Source organism: Mus musculus, chromosome 2 (genome assembly GCF_000001635.26).
Source record: "Mus musculus strain C57BL/6J chromosome 2, GRCm38.p6 C57BL/6J".
In the NCBI taxonomy this organism is placed as follows: Eukaryota; Metazoa; Chordata; class Mammalia; order Rodentia; family Muridae; genus Mus; species Mus musculus.
This window is the reverse complement of record NC_000068.7, coordinates 175,669,883-175,695,234: the sequence shown is the minus strand read 5'-3', so window position 1 is coordinate 175,695,234 and position 25,352 is coordinate 175,669,883. Positions and strand designations below refer to the sequence as shown.

Here is a 25,352-nt window from a genome sequence, read left to right as displayed (position 1 = left end):
ACAATAAGCACTGCTTTCAGTTATGGATGTTTATTGAATTTCATAAAATCATATATGTCTATGGCAGATATGTAATTATTGTTTGCAAGACTTTCCATTAGTTCAAAGACAGAGAAATAATGGCTTAACAGGTATGTTACTGTTTAAATCAAGCCTAGTAGAGCCATGCTGTACAAGTGTGAGTGTCTTCAGTCTCATATCGCTTAGCTATTGCAAAAGGAACACACAGTGATTAGGTGACAAGTATATGTCTAAAACCTAGTAATAAGCAAATAATCCATAGTATATCTGAGCTCAATGATATACTTGTAATATCATTGCTAAATTTAGTGAGATGGACAGTTCATAAGATTCAAAAATGGTTTGGTGGAAAAACCTTAATCGCTATACTACATCTCTATGAGGAAAAAAGTCACGTGTGTGAATGTAATATGGAACCTTTACACTTGTTATTCTCTTTTAATATGGTTGTCATACGTTACTATGGATACAGCCCTTGTGAGCATAGGGGTATTGAAAGATGCCACATACCTTTCAATTTTTCAGAACAACAAGAGGATATGCAGTATAACATACTTTGAGTGACATTCTAAATGTGCTGTAAGTTTATAAGTACTTAGTTTCCCAACATTATTGGGGACATTTACCAACTCAAACTACTGAAAATCATAATGAGAATTAGGGTAGTAGAAATTATATTCTGTTTGCGTTTGTTCACGTTCCAAATGTAGTATTACTCTCATGATAACAAAATTTGTGAATGCAATCAGTGTGCAAAGACTTTGAGTTCTTCCTTTTTTTTTCAAATATGTGAATAACCTTTTATACAAAAAGTATGCTATAAATGTGAGCCAGATAATCACTACTGTTCCCATTTCATGTATCCTCAAAGATGTAAAACAATCCATAATGAGGAGAACACCTTTGAATGCAAACAAAGGCATATTACATTAACATTAGATTGCTCTTTTCAATGAAGCCAATTTTTAAAAGAATTCATACAGATATAAAGACTCGTCAGTATAATCAATGTGAGAACAATTTCACATGTGCCAATTGTATTTGCAGGCATGAAAGACGTTCTTCTGCAGAGCAACACTCTGAGTTTATTCCATGTGGTAAAGCCTTTGCATATCAGAGTCGTAGTCAAAGGCATGTAAGAATACACAATGGAGAGAAACACTATGAGTGTAACCAATGTGGTAAAGACTTTGGAACAAGGAGTGTCCTCCAAAGACTTAAACGAACACATACAGGAGAAAAACCCTATGAATGTAACCACTATGGTAAAGCCTTTGCAGAAAGCAGTACTCTCCAAATCCATAAGCGAAAACATACAGGAGAGAAACCATATGAATGTAACCACTGTGTTAAAGCCTTTGCAAAAATGAGTAAACTCCAAATACATAAACGAATACATACAGGAGAGAAACCCTATGAATGTAAGCAATGTGGTAAAGCCTTTACACAAAGCAGTCATCTCGGAATCCATAAGCGAACACATACAGGAGAGAAACCCTATGAATGTAAACAATGTGGTAAAGCCTTTACACGAAGCAGTACTCTCCAAACCCATAAGCAAACACATACAGGAGAGAAACCCTATGAATGTAAACAATGTGATAAAGCTTTTGTAAGAAGGGGAGAACTCCAAATCCATAAGCGAACACATACAGGAGAGAAACCCTATGAATGTAAGCAATGTGGTAAAGCCTTTGCACAAAGTGGTACTCTCCAAATCCATAAGCGAACACATACTGGAGAGAAACCCTATGAATGTAAGCAATGTGGTAAAGCCTTTGCACATAGCAGTACTCTCCAAATCCATAAGCGAACACATACAGGAGAGAAACCGTATGAATGTAAACAGTGTGATAAAGCTTTTGTAAAAAGGGGAGAACTCCAAATCCATAAGCAAACACATACAGGAGAGAAACCCTATGAATGTAAACAATGTGGTAAAGCCTTTGCACAAAGTGGTACTCTCCAAGTACATGAGCGAACACATACAGGAGAGAAACCCTTTGAATGTAACCAATGTGGTAAAGCCTTTGTACAATGCATTGCTCTCCGAATACATGAACGAACACATACAGGAGAGAAACCCTATGAATGTAAACAATGTGGTAAAGCCTTTGCACATAGCAATACTCTCCAAATACATAAGCGAACACATACAGGAGAGAAACCCTATGAATGTAAACAATGTGGTAAAGCCTTTGCACATAGCAGTACTCTCCAAATACATAAGCAAACACATACAGGAGAGAAACCATAAGAATGTAAACAATGTGGTAAAGCTTTTAAAAGAAGTGGTGACCTTCTAATACATAAGCGAACACATACATGAGAGAAACCCTGTGAATGTAAGCAACGTGGTAAAGTTTTTATAAGAAGTGTTGACCTTCAAATACATAAGCGAAGACATACAGGAGATAAACCCTATGAATGTAAACAATGTGGTAAAGCTTTGCAGAAAGCAGTACTCTCCAGATATATAAGCGAACACGTACAGGAGAGAGACCCTATGAATGTAACTAGTGTGGTTAAGCCTTTGCAGGAAGCAGTGGTCTCCAATGTCATAAAAGAACACATACAGGAGAAACACCCCATGAATGAAACCAAGGTAATAAACCCTTTGCAGGAAGCAGTGGTCTTGAATATCATCGAATACATACAGCTGAAAAACCCTATGTATTTAACCAATGTGGTAAAGCCTTTGCAGGAAGGAGTGACCTCCAAAGACAAAAGATCATACAGAAGAGAAAGTCTACGAAGGCATCTAATGTTATAAAGTCTTTGCAGCAAGCATTGATCTCCATGTATATAAATGAACACATACCAGAGAGGAACCTTTTAAATGTAACCAACATGGTAAAGCTTTTTCAAAAACCAATAGTCTTTACATACATAAAAGAATATATACTTGAGAGAAATGCTTTGACTTTAACCAATGTGGTTAAACTTTTTCAGAAAGCAGTCATCAACAAAATCATAAAACAACACGTATAGGAGAGAGATTTTTGAATGTTAGCAATGTGCTTTTACACCTTTTTTCACAAACAGTGGCCTCAAAATATATAAGGAAACACGTACTGGAGAGAAAACCTATGAATATCAGCAATGTCCTGAAACCCTTCTACATCACAATCATCTTCAAATCCATAAAGAACATGTAGTGGAGAAAAATCCTCTGAATATCACTAATTAGGTAAAGCAGTTATAAAGAGTCATCTCCTAACACAAAAGTATACACACTGGATAGAAACCCTATGAATATAAGCAATGTGGTAAATGTTTTATAAGTCACAGTATTCTCTAAGTAAATAAAGGAAGACACACTTGAGAGAAACCCTATGAAAGTTATTAAAGGTACAAAGCCTTGTACATTAAAATCTTCAAATACATAAAAGAAGACATAGAGGTAAGAAACCCTATGTCTGCAAGCCATGTGGTATTGCCTTCACTTGTCAATCGTATTCAATGACACAAAAGAAATCATAATGTAGACAAAATCCTGTGAGAGTAGTTAATATGGTGAAGCTTTTTGAATATTTCTAGAGTCTTCACAATGAAACAATCCATACTGCCAAGAAATTTAGGAATATAATATGGTGAAACCTTTTCAGATTCTCAAATCTTTATCATTATGAAAGAGAAACCCTATGAATGCATTAAATATGGGGAAGCCTTTAAACATTACTAATTCTTCATCATCATGAAAATAATCATACAAAGGATTCAAGAGGATACAGGGGTGTTTCTTACTGTATTGCTTGAGTTACAGTCCTGACATCCTTTGGTGATCAACAGCAATTTGGAAAGTGTAAGCTGAAGAAACCCTTTCCTCCCCTCTGCTTCTTGCTCATCATGTTTGTGAAGGAATAGAAACCCTGACTAAGACAAATTGGTATGAGGAGTGGGTATTCCTGTGACAACCTGACCATGTTTTGGGAGGACTGTGGAAGGATTTTGGAACTTTGGGCCAAAGGACACATTCAGTTTTCAGAACTCTGTGGGATGTTGTGTAGGAGCTTGGAAGATAATGTTGAGAACAGTGCAGAAGATGGAGGCCTGGCTTGTGAAATTTCAGAGGGAAAATTAAAGACTCTTTTCAGTGCCATTGCTATTTTGGATTGTGAAGATTCTGGGTTCTAACTAGCTAGGGCTGAAGAATCAGCTGTGATTAACAAGATACCAGAACTACTAGAGTGAAAACTTGGCATTATTGGGACTATTGATGCTGGTTAGCTGGAGCTGAGAAATTAGCAGTAATTAAGAAGAGACCAGCATCATTGGGCTGACATCTTCTCGGAAGTGTTTGCCGAGAGCACAGAGGCTGTGTTCCAGAGATAGCCAAGGTTTACCTTGTGCTATGGCTGGACTTGGTAACGTGTAAGAGTTACCCAGGTGGTACTGGTTTTGCTGGCATGAAGGGATCAGACAGAGCAGCTGAGGCTCAGCACTATGAGAGGCCATGGAAGGCCATTGGTGAAGGTGCAGCCTCAGATGCAATTGATGACCCAGGACTGTGGTGTCATGCAGTGTTTGGAGAAGCCAGGACCATGAATGACCAAGAACAGCAGCAGCAGTAAAGTATAGGCATCTGGAGTCTAGAGGACAAGCTGTGTGCTACAAAGGACAGGGCTAGAGAAGTGACCCAAGCCCTTGGAGGAGCCCAGAAGATCATGAGTTGGATCCCAGACGTTGGACAGTTGGAATTTAATTTTTCTTTTGATTGTGACTGTGCCCTCATATTTTTCCCTTTGAAGGAAGAAAATATTTTAGTGGATTCCACAGTTAAGAGACTTTTAATTGTAAAAGAGTTTGGATTTTAAAGGATATTGAATATTTTAAAAGGATTGAACTTTTAATATGTAAAGACTATGGGACTGTGATGGTTTGTATATCCTTGGACCAGGGAGTGGCACCATCTGAAGGTGTGACCTTGGTGCAATAGGTGTGACCTGGTTGGAATGGGTGTGTCACTGCGGGTGTGGGTATAAGATCCTCACCCTAGTTGCCTGGATGTCAGTCTTCCACTAGCAGTCTTTGGATGAAGGCATAGAACTCTCAGCTCCTCCTGTGCCATGCCTGCCTGGATACTGCCATGCTCCCACCTTGAAAATGGACTGAACCTCTAAACCTGTAAGCAAGCCCCAATTAAATGTTTTTTGTAAGACTTGCCTTGGTCATGGTATCTGTTCACAGCAGTAAAACCCTAACTAAGACAGAAGTTGGTACCAGGAGTGGGGTAATGCTGTGATAGGCCTGACCATGCTTTTATTTGAAAGAATGTGGATTTTGGACTTTGGATTTGGGAAGCAGTGGAATGCTTTAAATGGAGCTTAATGGGTCATCCTAGTAGGAAGATGGAAGACTTTGTTGCTGGGAGTGATTTGAACTGTGTTGACCTGTCCCAACAGATTTCAAAGGAGAAGAATTTCAGAATGTGACATAAAGGCTGTTTTTGTGGTATTTTGGTGAAGAATGTGGCTACTTTTTACCCTTGTCTGAAATGTCTGCCTGAGGCTAAGGTGAAGCGACTTGGATTAATTGCATTAATTGCATTGACATAGGAAGTTTCAAAAAAGCCCAGCAGAGACTCTGTTCTCTGGTTAAGTCTCACAAAGAGAATTTTGAACAAGTATAGAAAGCTTAGAAAGGCAAAATTTGAAATATATGGTTTGAGTATTAAAGGGGTGCCAGGAAGTGAAACGGAGCAAAATACTGTGTTCTAGGAGATAAAAGATTAAGGGAGTGGGACCTTGGGGCAAGATTCTACCCAGCTTAATTAGATCCAGGTATGGTGGTACACACCTTTAATCCCATGAGACAAGCATGCTGATCTCTGCATTCAAGGTCAATCTACAAAGCAAGACCCAGGATAGCCAAGCTTAGGCAGTGAAGGATTTAGAAAACATAAAGCTAGTGATAATGTAATAGTACAAGGGGATCATGTTCTAGTTCCTGTAAGCAGCAGATCTCGGCAGCTTCAGCCATGTGGCACTGACTCTAGAGTTAAGAATGGAAGGAACTACTGGGAAAATTGATGCTGGTTAGCTGGAGCTAAGGAATTAGTGATGATTAAGAAGAGGCCAGCATCGTTGAGGTGAAATCTTCTGGAAATTGTTTTCTGGGAGCACAAAGAAGCTGTGTTCCTAAGATACCCAAGATTGTACCTCATGCTGCGGCTGGACTTGGTAATGTGTAAGAGTCACTCAGGTGGTACTGCTTGTGAAGGAATGAAGGGATCATGGAGAGAAGCTGAGGCTTAGCACTGTGAGAGGCCAAGGAAGGACACTGGAGAAGGTGAAGCCTCAGCTGTAGTTGATGGCCCAGGACTGAAGGGGTCATGCAAAGGATTTGAGGCTTGGCACCCTGAAGATAGCCTATGAGAGGCTATTGGTGAAGCCTAGTTGGAGTGGAACACCACAGTGTATTGAAGATGTCAGTACCATGGGATGATCATCAAGAACAGCAGCTGTAGTGGAGTGGATCAACCTGAGCATAGAGTGCTACAGAGACAGAGATGGAGAAGTGATGCCAGCCCTTAGGAGGAGTCCAAAAGATCAAGTGGAATCCCAGACACTGAAAGAAGAAGCTGTAACATTGAAATTGCCTTGGAGACTCAGAGATGTTAAAGATGCCAGAGCCATGGGATATATGCTGAGGAAAGCTGCTAACAGGGAGTGGAACCAGCCCAGGAGAAAGCAGTTTGTTGCAGTCAACAAAGATGAAAAAGGAGTGGAGATCTGAAGACCACTTTGACATCAGCCATGGAGATGCAGAGTTTGGAGTTTGCCCAGATGGTTTCCTGCCTTAATTTGGGGATTACAGATAAGTTGAATGAATCTCAGAAAAGACCTTGAACTTTGGACTTTTAACATTGTTGCAACTGCTATAGACTATGAGGACTTTGAAAGTTAGATTAAATGCATTTTACATTATGCTATGTTTAAGTATGGCCCCCATAGACTCATGTTTTTGAACAAGTCTATGGGGACCAGGGAGTGGAATGTAATGGTTTGTATATCCTTGGACCAGGGAGTGGCACCATCTGAAGGTGTGGCCTTGTTGCAATAGGTGTGACCTGGTTGGAATGGGTTTGTCATTGTGGGTGTGGGTATAAGATCCTCACCCTAGTTGCCTGGAAGTCAGTCTTCAACTAGCAGCCTTTGGATGAAGACATAGAACTCTCAGCTCCTCCTGCTCCATGCCTGCCTGGATACTGCCATGCTCCCACATTGATAATGGACGGAACCTCTGAACCTGTAAGCCAGCCCCAATTAAATGTTGTTTTTTATAAGACTTGCCTTGGTCATGGTATCTGTTCACCGCAGTAAAACCCTAACTAAGACAGGGACATTTAAAGTTGTTTAGATCTTGGGGATGAATAAACTAAGGGTTGAGGCTTACTAGTGATGTATTTGTGTGTCAAGTTGACAAGGGGTCAATTGTACTGACAAGTTTGGTGTCAACTTGACACAAGCTGGAGTTATCACAAAGAAAGGAGCTTCAGTTGGGGAAATGCCTCCATGTGATCCAGCTGTAAGGCATTTTCTCTCCCCCCCCCCCCCTTTGATTTTTTGAGACAGGGTTTCTCTGTGTAGTGCTTGCTATCCTGGAACTCACTTTGTAGTCCAGGCTTACCTCAAACTCAGAAATCCACCTGCCTCTGCTTCCTGAGTGCTGGGATTAAAGGTGTGTGCCCCCACACCAAGCTCTTTCTTTTTTGGAGGACAGCCATTTTCTCAATTAGTGATCAAGGGGGAAAGGCTGCTTGTGGGTGGGACCATCTCTGGGCTGGTAGACTTGGGTTCTATAAGAGAGCAGGCTGAGCAAGCCAGGGGAAGCAAGCCAGTAAATAAACATCCCTCCATGGCCTCTACTTAAGCTCCTGCTTCCTGACCTGCTTGAGTTCCTGTCCTGACTTCCATTGTGATGAACAGCAGTATGAAAGTGTAAGCTGAATAAATTCTTTCCTCCCCAACTTGCTTCTTGGTCATGATGTTTGTGCAGGAATAGAAACTCTGAATAAGATAAGGGGTAGAAGGTGTGGATTGTATTAAAAAAAAGAGTAAACAATAAAAGAAAGAAACATATATATATATATATATATATATATATATATATATATATATATATATGTATATGTATGGGAGGGACAGGCAGAAACATTCCTTCAAAATTATAGCTTTGTAAGACCCCCTTTCAGGGACTGCTGCTCTAGTCTGGGGAGAGAGAGTGCACCCAAAGAAACACAAGAATCTTCCTTACTGTAAACACATGCGGTAGGTTAATGACAGAGCTCCATGTCAAAAACGAATCTCACACAGGAGACACTAGATTCGACCACGAGGCTCGAAAGCTAGGGGTTTTTTATGGGGTAAAGGGCTTAGGGGTGGGGAACTCAGCATCGTGACACACTATTGGCTTATTCAAACATCAGCAAAAGAATACGTGCAGGTCAGGGTTCTGTGAGTTGTTGACTCAGTTCAGATAGCCCTGTTATGTCCTCATATTGCTCTTTATCTTTTTGGTCAAGCTGTTCCCAGGAATGCCCTGGTTTGTTTTTCTTTGTTCTCATCCCCAGGAGCCTCTAAGCTTACAAACAACCAGCAATTTCTGAGTACTTTATATGACTTACAGGTCTTGAAATTTCATCTTTCTTTCAGCTTCATTTTCACACCAATCAGGATTTAAGGACAGGGGCTTATGTAGTTTACTGGATCAACTGTTATAGAATATAGGTATTATAGTTTAAACAATCATTTGGATTTCTTCTTTGGTGGTAAAGAACAGGTGTTATGTTTTGAGAAGCACACTATGAAAAGCAGAAAGCTTTGTTAGAGACAGTCATGTTTTCAAAAACAAAATATGAGTAAAGTTAGGTTGGATCTCCACAATACCTGATGCCTGGAAACTTGAACGTAGTTTCACCATATGAGTAAATGGAGGGTAATAACCAAAAGGCAATACTTAGGGCCTGGTGCTTGGATTTGCCTTGTTTTTCTGTTTATTCCCAATTGTTTATTGGTTCTCATGCTACTCATGTTAAATTGTTCCCAAATTTCATGATAATCTTGCATTTGAGACACTGAGATTCCCTGCCCCAAGCTGATTATAACTGGGAAAGTAAAGTGCCAGCAGCCAATGGCTAGGGAGGAGACACAGGCAGGATTTTTGGATTCATGACAAGGGGAACAAAGAGGATCTCCATGCCAGTAAAGGAATTGGATGCTGGCTTGAGAGATGGGAAAGACAGAATACCAGCCACATAAGAGCTGTGGAAGAGTAGTCCCAGTGTTCCCTCTTCTGAATGGTTCTGGGGAAGCAGAGATGGGCTATAGATTTTAGTAATTCAGGACTGCCATAGAGGAGCTATTAGCAATGTGGATGATTGGGAGTGTCCCATCTAATGAGCTGATTTGGCATATTAAATTAAGCTTTTTTTCTTTCATTTCAGACTCCAAAGTATTTGCAAGCTGAGCTAGGAACTTACACAGGTGGCATCCTATAGTAGAGCAGAGTAACAACTGAGTCTACAGAAGGCATCACACCTATAGGCTGAAACGCAGTATTCAAAACTTACTGGAGATTCTCGAATGAAAAACCAATGTTAAGATGTGAAATTAAGGGATGGGGAAAATTGGATTCTTAGTGGAGTTGCTGGTTTTGCTGAGCCATCTAGTTCCTCACCAAGTTGTGCAAGTTCACAACTAAAACAAAAGTTGAGCTGAATTGGTTTGCATAATTCTTGGGTTCATGGAATGTGCTGGGACTCACCAAAATCCTCCATGTTGATCCGGACATCCTTGTTGGTCTGGATTTACCATGGGCCCTTCTCAAAGATTTCTATCTGTCTCAAATAGTTTGAGCTTGTAGGTGCAGTACAGACAGACAGGTAGCTCAGAAAGAAGAGATAGAGGTCGATAGTAGAAGCTGCCCAGAGCTATAATCAGAAAAAAGAATAGAAATCTATGAGATTTGTTTAATAGCTTTTAGGGATAAATGAGACAGAAGTAATTGTTTAAGAGTGTTTGAGGCGGTCTCTGTGGAGGGCCCTATGTTCCCCAGAGGACTCCCCACAAGGCTGGCACATTAGCACACCCAGTTCCTTGAGATCACTGGTGAGTGGAACGCAACATCAGTTCCAAAAAATCCAGAGGGTCTTGTGCTAGCAAAAACAGGGTCAACGGACATAGGCAGGCCCTAGCACACCCAGAATTTTGGAATCACTGAAACCAGTTTATGCAGAAGAGTACATGGGCAGCAGAAGCAACCAAGTTTCTTGGACAGGGTCCCTTCAGGCCTTCATCCTCAGCCAGAAGACAGAGCTGGAACCCAGACTCCTGGACACCTTCACTGCCAGAGGAGAATTGGCCTCTGGGGAGGGCTCTGACCTCAGGAATCAGGAGGTGGATCTGAGCTCCAGACTTCTGTGCACCTTCTCTGCAAGAGGAAAGCTTGCCTGCAGAGAGTGTTCTGACCACTGGGACACAGGAGAGAATTAGTCTTCCAGGAGTGCTGACAGGGGTTAAAGAACACAGGAGGAACAAGCTTCAACCAGAGACAGCTAGAACATCTAACACCAAAGACTACCAGATGGCGAAAGGCAAATGAAAGAATCTTCCTAACAGAAACCAAGACCACTGGGCATTATCAGAACCCATTACGCCCACCACAACGAGTCTCAAATACACCAACACACCTGAAAAGCAAGATTCGAATCTGAAATCTCATCTCATGATGTTGGTATAGGATGTTCAGAAGTGCATTAATAACTCACTTAAAGAAATTCAGGAGAACACCGCTAAACAGGTAGAAGCCCTTAAATAGGAAGCACAAAGAATCCCTCAAGGAATTATAGGAAATCACTGCTACACAGGTAGAAGACCTTAAAGAGGAAAGACAAAAATCCCATAAAGAATTACAAGAAAATACAACCAAAGAGGTGACAGAATTGAACAAATCCATCCAAGATCTTAAAATGGAAGTAGAAATAGTAAAGAAAACCCAAAGGGAGACAACTCTGTAGATAGAAACCCTGGGAAAGAAATAAGAAACCGGAGATACAAGCATCAGCAACAATACAAGAGATGGAAGGGAGAGACCCAGGTGCAGAAGATTCCATAGAGAACATGGATACAACAATCAAAGAAAATGCAAAATGATCCTAACCCAAAACATGCAGGAAATCAAGGACTCAAAGAGAAGACCAAACCTACAGATAATAGGTATAAATGAGAATGGAAAATTTCATCTCAAAGCACCAGTAAATATCTTCAACAAACTTATAGAAGAAAATTTCCCCAACCAAAAAGAGATGCCCATGAACATACAAGGGACCTATAGAACTCCAAATAAACAGGACCAGAAAAGTATCTCCTGACACATAATAATCAGAACAACAAATGAACTAAATAAAGATACAATATTGAAAGCAGTAAGGGACAAAGGTCAAGTAACATATAGAGGCAGGGCTATTAGAATTACACCAGATGGTCCCTTCCAGTCGGTGCCAGCACAGGGTCACTTTGGGCTCAGAGTTGGCGAACATCCCTAAGGTCCCTAGAGGACTCTTCTCGTGATCTTAGGACCATCGGTAAGTGGAACACAACTTCTGTTCCAATCCATCGCGCACGGAACCTGAGACAGCATTAGGGATGCAGAAAACCCGCTTGACCAGAGTTATAAGTCCCTTCCTGTTGGCGACAGTACCTGGTCACCTTGTGTGCAGAGTTGGCGGACACCCCCATGGTCCCTAGAGGACTGTCCACACTAACTTAGGACCACTGACCAGACAGCTCCACGCTCCTCAAAGGAAACACCACCTCCAGGCACTGTAACATGCCCAGGATCTTTGACAACAGGATCCTAGAATAAAAAGAGCTTGTTCACACCAGTATTTCAGGGTCTCAGAGGAAGCTTGACTGCCAAAAAGTCTGACACACCCAGAATCTCAGATTCACAGGAGCCCACAAGCAAAGGATCACAGAGAAAGCTGGACTCTTACCAGTCCTGAATCAACTGGGATTGTAGAAACGACAGGCTACAATCAGATATATTGAGGGCAGCAAATACTTGAGATGATCAGATGGCAGGATGCAAGCTTAAGAACAGAAGCAACAGAAACCAAGGTTACTTGGCATCATCAGAACCAAACTCTCCCACCATAGCAAGTCTTGGATACACCATCACACCAGAAAAGCAAGACATGGATCTAAAGTCACTTCTTATGATGATGATGGAGGACTTTAATTAGGAAATACAGGAAAACACAGGTAAACAGCTAGAAACCCTTAAGGAGGAAACACAAAAATGCCTTAGAGACTTACAGGAAAACAATACCAAACAGGAGATGGAATTGAACAAAACCATCCAGGATCTAAAAAGGTAATAGAAACAAAAAGGAAACCTAAAGGGAGACAACTCTGGAGATAGAAGAAACCCTAGGAAAGAAAGCAGGAACCGTAGAACAACAGAATACAGGATATGGAAGAGAGAATCTCAGTTGCAGAAGATTCCTTAGGGAACATGGTCACAACAACAAAGGAAATGCAAAATGCAAAAAGATCCTAACTCAAAACATCTAGGATATCCAGGATACAATGAGAAGACCAAACCTATGGATAGTAGGAGTAGATGAGAATGAAGATTTTCAACTTAAAGGCGAGCAAATATCTTCAACAAAATTATAGAAGAAAACTTTCCATACCTAAAAAAGAGATGCCCATGAACATACAAGAAGCCTACAGAACTCCAAATAGACTGGACCAGAAAAGAAATTCCTCCTGACACATAATAATCAAAATAACAAATGCACTAAATAAAGACAAAATATTAAAAGCAGCAATGGAAAAAGATCAAGTAACATATAAAGGCAGGTCCATTAGAATTACTGCAGACTTTTCACCAGAGACTATGAAAGCTAGAAGATCCTGGACATATGTTATACAGACACTAAGAGAAGACAACTGCCAGCCCGGGTTACTATAACCAGCCAAACTCTCACTTACCATAGATGGAGAAACCAAAGTATTCCATAACAAAAGCAGATTCACAAAATGTTTTGCACGAATTTAGCACTCAAAAAATAATAACAGGAGAAAACCAATACAAGGACGGAATCTATGCCCTAGAAAAAGCAAGAAAGTATCCTTAAAACAAACCTAAAAGAAGACAGCCACAAGAAGAGAATGCCAACTCTAACAACAAAAATAATAGGAAGCAACAATTACTTTTCCTTAATATCTCTTAATATCAATGGACTCAATTCCCCAATAAAAAGACATAGACTAACAGACTGGCTACACAAACAGGACCCAACATTTTGCTACTTACAGGAAACCCACCTCAGGGAAAAAGATACTACCCCAGAGTGAAAGGCTGGAAAACAATTTTCCAAGCAAACTGTCCGAAGTAACATGCTGGAATAGCCATTCAAATATCGAATAAAATCGACTTCCAACCCAAAGTTATCAAAAAAGAAAACGAGGGGTACTATATAGTCATCAAAGGTAAAATCTTTAAAGAGGAACTCTCAATTTTGAATATCTATGCTCCAAATGCAAGGGAAGCCACATTCATTAAAGAAACTTTAGTACAGCTTAAAGCACACATTGCACCTCACACAATAATAGTGGGAGACTTCAACACCCCACGTTGATCTATGAGCAGATCGTGGATACAGAAACTAAACAGGGACCCAGTGAAACTAACAGAAGTTATGAAACAAATGGATTTAACAGATATCTACAGAACATTTTATCCTAAAACAAAAGGATAATACATCTCAGCACCTCTTGGTACCTTCTCCAAAATCGACCAGGTAATTGGCCACAAAACAGGCCTCAACAGATACAAAAATATTGAAATTGTCCCATGCATCCTATCAGATCACTATGGACTATAAGGCTGATCTTCAATAACAACATAAATAATAGAAAGCCAACATTCACCTGGGAACTGAACAACGCTCTCCCCAATGATACTTTGGTCAAGGAAGAAATAAAGAAAGAAATTAAAGACTTTTTAGAGTTTAATGAAAATGAAACCACAACATACCCAAACTTATGAGACACAATGAAAGCAGTCCTAAGAGGAAAACTCAAAGCTCTGAGGGCCTCCAAAAAGAAAGCAGAGAGAGCACACACTAGCAGCTTGAAGCACAACTAAAACCTCCAGAACAAAAGGAAGGAAAATCACCCATGAGGAGTAGATGGCAGGAAATAATCAAACTCACTGCTGAAATCAACCAAGTGGAAATGAAGAGAACTATACAAAGAATCAACCCATCAAAGAGCTGGTTCTTTGAGGAAATCATCAAGATAGATGAACCCTTAGTCAAACTCACTAGAGGGAACAAGGACAGTATCCTAATTAACAAAATCAGAAATGAAAAGGGAGACATAACAACAGATCCTGAGGAAATAAAAAACACCATCTGATCGTACTACAAAACTGGAAACCTGGATGGAATGAACAAATTCTAGACAGATACAAGGTACCAAAGTTTAATCACGATCAGAATAATAACCTAAACAGTCCTATATCTCCTAAAGAAAAGGAAGCAGTCATTAATAGTCTCCTAACAACAACAAAAAAAAATGCCCAGTACCACATGGGTTTAGTGCAGAGTTCTATCAGACCTTCAAAGAAGACCTCACTACAGTTCTTTTCAAACTATTCCACAAAATAGAAGCAGAAGGTAGCTTACCCCATTCATTCTATGAAGTCACAATTACTCTGATACCTAAACCACAAAAAGACCCAACAAAGATAGAGAACTTCATCAGGGAAAGAGACAGACACTACCTCAGAGTGAAAGGCTGGAAAACAATTTTCCAAGCGAATGGTCTGAAGAAACAAGCTGGAGTAGCCATTCTAATATCTAATAAAATCAACTTTCAACCCAAAGTTATGAAAAAAGACAAGGAGGGACACTTCATACTCATCAAAGGTAAAATCCTCCAAGAGGAACTCTCAATTCTCAATTTATACGCTCCAAATGCAAGGGCAGCCACATTCATTAAAGACACTTTAGTAAAGCTCAAAGCACACATTGCACCTCACACAATAATAGTGGGAGACTTCAACACACCACTTTCATCAATGGACAAATCGTGGAAACAGAAACTTAATAGGGACACAGTGAAACTAACAGAAGTTATGAAACAAATGGATCTGACAGATATCTACACAACATTTTATCCTAAAACAAAAGGATATACCTTCTTCTCAGCACCTCACGGGACCTTCTCCAAAACTGACCATATAATTGGTCACAAAACAGGCCTCAACAGATACAAAAATATTGAAATTGTCCCATGTATCCTATCAGACCACTATGGCCTAAGGCTGATCTTCAATAACAACATAAATAATGGAAAGCCAACATTCACGTGGAAACTGAACAACACTCTTCTCAATGATACCTTGGTCAAGGAAGGAATAAAGAAAGAAATTAAAGACTTTTTAGAGTTTAATGAAAATGAAGACACAACATACCCAAACCTATGGGACACAATGAAAGCATTTCTAAGAGGGAAACTAATAGCTCTGAGTGCCTCCAAGAAGAAACGGGAGAGAGCACATACTAGCAGCTTGACAACACATCTAAAAGCTCTAGAAAAAAAGGAAGCAAATTCACCCAAGTGGAGTAGACGGCAGGAAATAATCAAACTCAGGGGTGAAATCAACCAAGTGGAAACAAGAAGAACTATTCAAAGAATTAACCAAACGAGGAGCTGGTTCTTTGAGAAAATCAACAAGATAGATAAACCCTTAGCTAGACTCACTAGAGGGCACTGGGACAACATCCTAATTAACAAAATCAGAAATGAAAAGGGAGACATAACAACAGATCCTGGAGAAATCCAAAACACCATCAGATCCTTCTACAAAAGGCTATACTCAACAAAACTGGAAAACCTGGATGAAATGGACAAATTTCTAGACAAATACCAGGTACCAAAGTTAAATCAGGATCAAGTTAACGATCTAAACAGTCCCATATCCCCTAAGGAAATAGAAGCAATCATTAATAGTCTCCCAACCAAAAAAAGCCCAGGACCAGATGGGTTTAGTGCAGAGTTCTACCAGACCTTCAAAGAAGATCTAATCCCAGTTCTGCACAAACTATTCCACAGAATAGAAGTAGAGGGAACTCTACCCAACTCATTCTATGAAGCCACAATTACTCTGATACCTAAACCACAGAAAGATCCAACAAAGAGAGAGAACTTCAGACCAATTTCCCTTATGAATAACGATGCAAAAATCCTCAATAAAATTCTTGCTACCCGAATCCAAGAACACATTAAAGCAATCATCCATCCTAACCAAGCAGGTTTTATTCCAGGGATGCAGGGATGGTTTAATATACGAAAATCCATCAATGTAATCCATTATATAAACAAACTCAAAGACAAAAACCACATGATCATCTCGTTAGATGCGGAAAAAGCATTCGACAAGATCCAACACCCATTCATGATAAAAGTCTTGGAAAGATCAGGAATTCAAGGCCCATACCTAAACATGATAAAAGCAATCTACAGCAAACCAGTAGCCAACATCAAAGTAAATGGTGAGAAGCTGGAAGCAATCCCACTAAAATCAGGGACTAGACAAGGCTGACCACTTTCTCCCTACCTCTTCAACATAGTACTTGAAGTCATAGCCAGAGTAATTAGACAACAAAAGGAGATCAAGGGGATACAAATTGGAAAAGAGGAAGTCAAAATATCACTTTTTGCAGATGATATGATAGTATATATAAGTGACCCTAAAAATTCCACCAGAGAACTCCTAAACCTGATAAACAGCTTCGGTGAAGTAGCTGGATATAAAATTAACTCAAACAAGTCAATGGCCTTTCTCTACACAAAGAATAAACAGGCTGAGAAAGAAATTAGGGAAACAACACCCTTCTCAATAGTCACAAATAATATAAAATATCTTGGCGTGACTCTAACTAAGGAAGTGAAAAATCTGTATGATAAAAACTTCAAGTCCCTGAAGAAAGAAATTAAAGAAGATCTTAGAAGATGGAAAGATCTCCCATGCTCATGGATTGGCAGGATCAACGTTGTAAAAATGGCTATCTTTCCAAAAGCAATCTACAGATTCAATGCAATCCCCATCAAAATTCCAACTCAATTCTTCATCGAATTAGGAAGAGCAATCTGCAAATTCATCTGGAATAACAAAAAACCTAGGATAGCAAAAGCTCTTCTAAAGGATAAAAGTACCTCTGGTGGAATCACCATGTCTGACCTAAAGCTTTACTACAGAGCAATTGTGATAAAAACTGCATGGTACTGGTATAGTGACAGACAAGTAGACCAATGGAATAGAATTGAAGACCCAGAAATGAACCCACACACCTATGGTCACTTGATCTTCGACAAGGGAGCTAAAACCATCCAGTGGAAAAAAGACAGCATTTTCAACAAATGGTGCTGGCACAACTGGTTGTTATGTAGAAGAATGCGAATCAACCCATTCCTCTCTCCTTGTACTAAGGTCAAATCTAAGTGGATCAAGGAACTCCACATAAAACCAGAGACACTGAAACTTAAAGAGGAGAAAGTGGGGAAAAGTCTCAAAGATATGGGCACAGGGAAAACATTCCTGAATAGAACAGCAATGGCTTGTGCTTTAAGATCGAGGATTGACAAATGGGACCTCATGAAACTGCAAAGCTTCTGCAAGGCAAAAGACACCGTCAATAAGACAAAAAGACCACCAACAGATTGGGAAAGGATCTTTACCTATCTTAAATCACATAGGGGACTAATATCCAATATATATAAAGAACCCAAGAGGGTGGACTCCAGAAAATCAAATAGCCCCCTTAAAAGATGGGGCTCAAAGCTGAACAAAGAATTCTCACCTGAGGAATACCGAAAGGCTGAGAAACACCTGAAAAAATGTTCAACATCCTTAATCATCAGAGAAATGCAAATCAAAACAACCCTGAGATTCCATCTCACACCAGTCAGAATGGCTAAGATCAAAAATTCAGGTGACAGCAGATGCTGGCGAGGATGTGGAGAAAGAGGAACACTCCTCCATTGTTGGTGGGATTGCAAGCTCGTACAACCACTCTGGAAATCAGTCTGGCGGTTCCCCCGAAAATTGGACATAGTACTACTGGAGGATCCCGCAATACCTCTCCTGGGCATATATCCAGAAGATGTCCCAACCGGTAAGGACACATGCTCCACTATGTTCATAGCAGCCTTATTTATAATAGCCAAAAGCTGGAAAGAACCCAGATGTCCCTCAACAGAGGAATAGATATAAAAAATGTGGTACATTTACACAATGGAGTACTACTCAGCTATTAAAAAGAATGAATTCACAAAATTCCTAGGCAAATGGTTCCAGGTAGCTGGAGGGCATCATCCTGAGTGAGGTAACCCAATCACAAAAGAACTCAAATGAAATGTACTCACTGATAAGTGGATATTAACCCAGAAACTTAGTATAGCGAGATATAAGGTACAATATGTAAAACATATGAAACTGAAGAAGAACGAAGACAAAAGTGTGGACACTTTGCTCATTCTTAGAATTGGAAACAATCACCCATGGAAGGAGTTACAGAGACAAAGTTTGGAGCTGAGACAAAAGGATGGTCCATTTAGAGACTGCCATATCCAGGGATCCATCCCATAATTAGCCTCCAAGCGATGACACCATTGCATACACTAGCAAGCCTTTGTTAAAAGGACAGTGATATAGCTGTCCCTTGTGAGACTAGGCCGGGGCCTAGCAAACACAGAAGTGGATGCTCACAGTCAACTATTGCATGGATCACAGGGCCCCCAATGGAGGAGCTAGAGAAAGTATCCAAGGAGCTAAAGAGATCTGCAACCCTATCGGAGGAACAATATTATGAACTAACCAGTACCCCAGAGCTCTTGAATCTAGCTGCATATGTATCAAAAGATGACCTAGTAGGCCATCCCTGGAAAGAGAGGCCCATTGGTCAGGAAAACGTTATATGCCCCAGTAAAGGGGAATGCCAGGGCCAAAAAATGGGAATGGGTGGGTAGGGGAGTGGGGGGACACTTTTGGGATAGCATTGGAAATGTAATTGAAGAAAATACGTAATTAAAAAAAGGAAAAAAATAGAGAAATTCAGACCAATTTACCTCATGAATATCAATGCAAAAATACTCCATAAAATGCTTGGTAACCGAATCCAAGAACACATCAAAAGGATCATCCATCATGACCAAGAGGGCTTCATCCCAGGGAATCAGGGATGGTTTAATATACGGAAATCCATCAACATAATCCACTATATAAACAAACTCAAAGACAAAACTCACATGATCATCTTGTTAGATGCTCAGAAAGCAGTTGACAAAATCTAACACTCATTCATGATAAAAGTCTTGGAAAGAGCAGGAATTCAAGGCCCATATCTAAACATAATAAAATCAATCTACATCAAACCAGTAGCCAACAACCAAGTAAATGGAGAGAAGCTGGAAGCAATCCCACTAAAATCAGGGACTACACAAGGCTGCCCACTTTCTCCCTTTCTATTCAATATAGTACTCAAAGTCCTAGCCAGAAGAATTAGACAACAAAAGGAGGTCAATGGGATAAAATTGGAAAGGAAGAAGTCAAAATATCACTATTTGCAAATGATATGATAGTATATATAAGTGATCCTAAAAATTCCACCAGAGAACTCCTAAACCTGATAAACAGCTTCAGTGAACTAGCTGCATATAAAATTAACTCAAACAAATCATTGGCCTTTCTCTACACAAAGGATACACAGGCTGAGAAAGAAATTAGGGAAAGAGTACCCTTCACAATAGTCACAAAAAATATAAAATACCTTGGAGTGACACTAAGGAAGTGAAAGCTCTGTATGATAAGAACCTCAAGTCTCTGAAGAAAGAAATCAAAGAAAATCTCAGAAGATGGAAAGATCTCTGATGCACATGGGTTGGCAGGATCAATATAGTGAAATTAGCTATCTTGCCAAAAGCAATCTACAGATCCAATGCAATCCCCATCAAAATTCCAACTCAATTCTTCATCGAATTAGAAAGGGCAATTTGCAAATTCATCTGTATTAACAAAAGACCTAGGATAGGAAAAATTCTTTTCAATGATAAAAGAATCTCTGGTGGAATCACCATGCCTGACCTAAAGCTGTACTACAGAGCAATTGTGATGAAAACTGCATGGTACTGGTATAGCGACAGTCAGGTAGACCAATGGAATAGAATTGAAGACCCAGAAATGAACCCACACACCTATAGTAACTTGATCTTTGACAAGGGAGGTAAAACCATTCAGTGGAAAAGAGACAGCATTTTCATCAAATGGTGTTGGCAAAATTGGCAGTTATCATGTAGAAGAATGCGAATTGATTCATTCTCATCTCCTTGTTCTAAGGTCAAACCTAAGTGGACCAAGGAACTCCACATAAAACCAGAGACACTGAAACTTATCTAGGAGAAAGTGGGGAAAAGCCTTGAAGATATGGAGAAAAGTTCCTGAATAGAACAGCCATGGCTTGTGCTGTAAGGTTGAGAATTTGCAAATGGGACCTCATAAAATTGCAAAGCTTCTGTAAGGCAAAGACACCGTAAAAAAGACAAAAAGGCCAACAACAGATTGGAAAAGAATCTTTACCAATCCTAAATCAGATAGGGGACTAATATCCAATATATATAAAGAACTCAAGAATGTAGACTTTGGTTACATTCATAGGGTTTCTCTCCTGTATTTCTTCGTTTATGTTTTCGGAGATGACTGCTTATTACAAAGGCTTTACCACATTGGTTACAGTAATAGTCTTTCTCCCCATTATGTGTTCTTTCATGCCTTTGTCTAAGACTATGATATGCAAAGGCTTTACCACATTGAATAAATTCAGAGTGTTGCACTGCAATACAACTTCTTTCATGCCTGCAAATACAATTAGCACACGTGAAATCTTTCTCACATTGAGTGTACTGATGAGTCTTTTTATCTGTATGAATTCTTTTGTAATTTGGTTTCATTGAAAAGAGCTATCTAATGTTATCATAATATGACTTTTACATTCAAAGGTGTTCTCCTTCATTATGGATTGTTTTACATCTTTGAGGATACATGAAATGGGAACAGTACTGATTATCTGGCTCACATTTATAGCATACTTTTAAAAGGTTATTCACATATTTGAAAAAAACAGGAAGAACTCTGCATTCACAAATTTTTTTATAATGAGAGTAATACTACATTTGGAACATGAACAACTGCAAACAGAAGAAAATTTCTACTACCCTAATTCTTATTGTGATTTTCAGCAGTTTGAGTTGGTATTTGTCCCCAATAATGTTGGAAAACTAATTATTTATAAACTTATAGCACATTTAGAATGTCTACTCAAAGTGTGGTATACTGCATATCCTCTAATCGTTCTGGAAAAGTGAAAGGTGTGTGGCTTCTTTCAATGCCCCAATGCTCACAAGGCTTGTATCCATCCTAACCTATGACATCCATATCAAAAGAGAATAACAAGTGAATAAGTTCCATTTTATATTCACACAGCGGACTTTTTTCGCCACAGAGATGTGGTACAGAGCAAAGGCTTTACCACAAAACCATTCTTGAATCTTATAAACTGTCCATCTCACTAAATTTAGCAATGTTATTACAAGTATTTCATTAAGCTCAGATATACTATGGATTATTTGCTTATTACTAGATTTTAGACATATACGTGTCACCTAATCACTTTGTGTTCCTTTGCAATAGGTAAGTGATATGAGACTGTAGAGACACTTTTACAGCATGACTCTACTAGGCTTGATTTAAACACTAATATACATACATACATACATACATACATAGATAGATAGATAGATAGATAGATAGATAGATAGATAGATAGATAGGAGGCACTTCTTCTTCCTCCTAGAATCAAGCTGAATATCTTGCATAGCCCATCAGTCAGCTTACATTGGAGTTAACAATTTGTCCCACAAGTGGACAGTTGGCCAGGATATTAGCAATTAAAGAAATTAAAGAGCGATTTTAGGAAACAAGATTTTGTTCTGTGGCTTCCCACTGGGTTCAGGTCCACTGCATGTATGTTCCACGTGAAGGCTATGAGCAAGCTTCAGAACAGAGCAGGAAGCATATAACAGACACGGTGGCTTTGCTCGCTTTCCTTGTCTTCGTGTGTATAAGGCATGGATCGAGAACCAAAATACAGAGGCAGAATAACCATACAAATAAAATTCTTTGAGAGACAGAGAGAGGGAGAGAGAGAGAGAGAGAGAGCGGGAGGGAGGGAGAGGGAGGGAGAGGGGGGGAGGAAAAGAAGAAGGAGAATAAAGAGAGTAGAGGTAAGAGAGAAGATAAAGAGGAAAAGAAAAACAAAATGAATAATTAGATAATGAAAGCACTGAAGAATTGGGACAATACAATAATTCTTACAATCATTTCAGGTGTTTAGAATCAGTACCTTACAATCATGTTCAAAATGAATATTGCCAAGCATGGTAGTATGTGCTATCAATCCCAGAAGTTTGGAGGCAAATTCATATTCCTGAATTTCCAGCCACACTGGTTTCCATAGTCACTTCCATAATATAACCCATTTCAAAAAGGCCTAGTTTTTAAAAGGGTAGATATGTTTACACTGTCAAGAACCAGGAAGAAATGACCAAAATGATGTGAAGTAAAAATGTATTTTATTTCCAGGTCAATCTTGGATTCTCCTCTGAATTAGGAGAGATATTCAGCCTAGAGTACAAACAGAGAAACTTTTTGTAGTCAAATTCAAGGGTAAGATGCATACTAATTATCACAAACTGGAATTGCTTTGCAGTTAGTAATACAATTAAAATCTGAAGTTTTAAAAACATACCATGAACAGTCGAAGCAATTTATACTGTGTAAATCTCAAGATTATAGAGGAAAAACAAGTCAAAATGACAAGTTGGCCTTTAACTTGGGACATGATTAGAGAAAACACCATTATTAACAATATAGAATTAATCAAACTTTATCTTTAGGATTAATTTGGAACAGAAAATAAAAAATAGTTCTTTACAGGCCCTTAAAAATATAATTGTGATGTTTATCGTTGTTGTTGTTCTTGAGAGAGTGCCTTATTTAGAATGTCATCCCAACTTGATTCACTAAATATACCATAATTTACAACATTTATTGTATGTGTAATAAAGATTAGTATAATGCCCCAGTGTAAGTGAGTGCCAGGGCAGGGAGGCAGGAGTGAGTGGTTGGCGGAACACCCTCAAAGAAGCAGGGGTAGAGGTAGGGAATAGTGAATTGGGAGGAGAGAACTGAGAGAGGGGATAACATTTGAAATGTAAATAAAGAAAATATTCAATAAAAAATAAGAAACTGTCAGAAAAAGAAGGAGTAGTATGTATGTAATCCTATGCTTTTGGACCTCAATTCTTTACATGAATCTTCAACACAAGATGGAGTTGAGACGTTATTTGGTATTGGTTGAGTTATAAGTAAAGGAGAATGTCCTTAAAATGGTTGCTTTTTAAGAGAAATATATAATTGCCAATCTTGGAATCACTGATAATTTCAACGGCATGGAACAGATCATAGTGCCCTAGAGATAGTTGGAATAGTGTTCCTCCCTGTTTTCTGAAGTTAGAAGTGATTGTTTTCTGTGTTCTGATTTTCCATGCACTCTTTTGTATATTTATTTCTATTGATATCATAAAACACACCACAGAAAAAAGAAATTATAATTGAAGGCATCATTTTGGGCTTAGAGTTCCAAAGCATTAGAGTCACTAGTGGCAGCGTAAACACATGACATCCAGTAGAGCTGAGAGCTCATATTTTGAACCTGAGACAAGAGGTAGCTAGCAAAGTGAGCATGGTCAGAAGATATTAAAACCTGAATATGCACCCATATGACACATCTTTCCAAAAGGCCACACCTATGCTTCTTTGAAAACAGTCCCACCAACTAAAAAATAAGTATTGAAACATATAAGTCTATGGGAGCCATTCTCATTTAACTGTCACATGTTTTTTCAAAAGCCAAAACTACTTTTTTCTGTCCACACTGTACCATATGCTTAAGAGAGATTGTTATCTTTCATAAATCCAATGTCACAAAAGAAACAATCCTTAGCAGAAATAATCAGAACATAGGAAAAAATGAACTGACCAAATGAGACCAAAATTTAACAGTGAAAACAACAAAACTTATAACTTCCAGTTCAGCATCTTGGGATTATGGTGAAATTGCCTTAACCACAAGGTTTTAGGTACTCCCACTTCTCCAGCTCTGTCACTTGCAGCAAACATAGCTTCTTTTCAGCAAGCTCCATTAACCATTTGTAGCTTTCCTCAAAGCTGGTCCTTGAAGATCTAATATCTCGTGTTCAGTATTTTATTTTATTTTATTTTATTTTATTTTATTTTATTTTATTGAAAGTGGGTTACTTGGCACGCAGGGATCATTCAGTGGTTAAGAGCACTGTTCAAACCCATTACTTTTCCTAGGTCTCACACAGCTGATCAACATGGTCTTTAATTACACTTCCATAAGAACCATAAATCAAAATAGTTGGGTATAAGCTACTATTGGCATTGGAAAAGACCTTTAAAATCTTAGGTTCCAAATATGTAATTCCTCAAAAAACAATGATGCAAATTGAACTATGAGGGGCTTCACAAATCTAAAGGAAAGAAAGTAGGTGTGCTGTGAGCCAACTTATCAGACAGATACTAAGGAACATTTATGTTAACATAAATGAGACCTTTCCTATAAGTCCTGATATAGATTAAAAACTTAGTGGCATAAAAATATTCCTCTGTTGCCAAGTTCCAATCCTGGGCTAAAAGGAGTGTTCTGAGAGAAGGGGTATCTGGGAGCATCAAAAATAAAGGGAAGGCAGTTGAATCATCACTACAGGGTAACAACCTATGCTCTGCTGGAAACAGTCTTCTACCCTGCGTTCATTCTGTTCTGTGCTCATTTTGTCTGATCTGCCTCTCTGGAGATCTTCAAGCAGCTCTCCATGAGAATCTTCTACAAGAAATTCTCTTTTGCTATTCTAAAAAATTCTCTTAGTAGGTCATCTCTTGGAGATCAGAGTCCAGTCTTTTATTTTACATACCAATCCAGTCATTTACTCCAAGTTTCCGTTTGATTATCTTAAGAATGTGCATCCCTGAGCACACACCTGATTCTTAGCAGAAAGCAAGTACACATTTTCTTTTAATATTGCAGAAGAATTTAGAGGTCTTCATGCCTCTCTGTTAAGCACAGATACTAAACTAGTTGAGTGCAACCCAGTTCTGAAATTCCATTTCCAAAA

The 25,352-nt window shown here is 39.1% G+C and overlaps 1 protein-coding gene across 3 annotated transcripts in view; it reads left to right on the top strand.

Annotated features, from left to right (window-relative positions):
* The window catches only part of Gm4724 (predicted gene 4724), a 286,090-nt gene that overhangs the window by 8,892 nt on the left and 251,846 nt on the right, over positions 1-25,352 (top strand). Inside the window, exon 4 of one of the 3 annotated variants that reach the window (XR_003949447.1) lies at positions 3,883-5,728. The exons of 1 other annotated variant lie outside the window; for it this stretch is intronic. Coding sequence is in view for 1 of the 2 variants with exons in the window: in XM_017319408.2 (XP_017174897.1) it covers positions 1,069-2,278 (1,210 nt within the window). In the remaining variant the exon portion in view is untranslated. Of the gene's footprint in view, positions 1-1,068; positions 3,830-3,882; positions 5,729-25,352 lie in introns of those variants that run through there. One more of the 3 variants, XM_017319408.2, reaches the window with a different exon arrangement.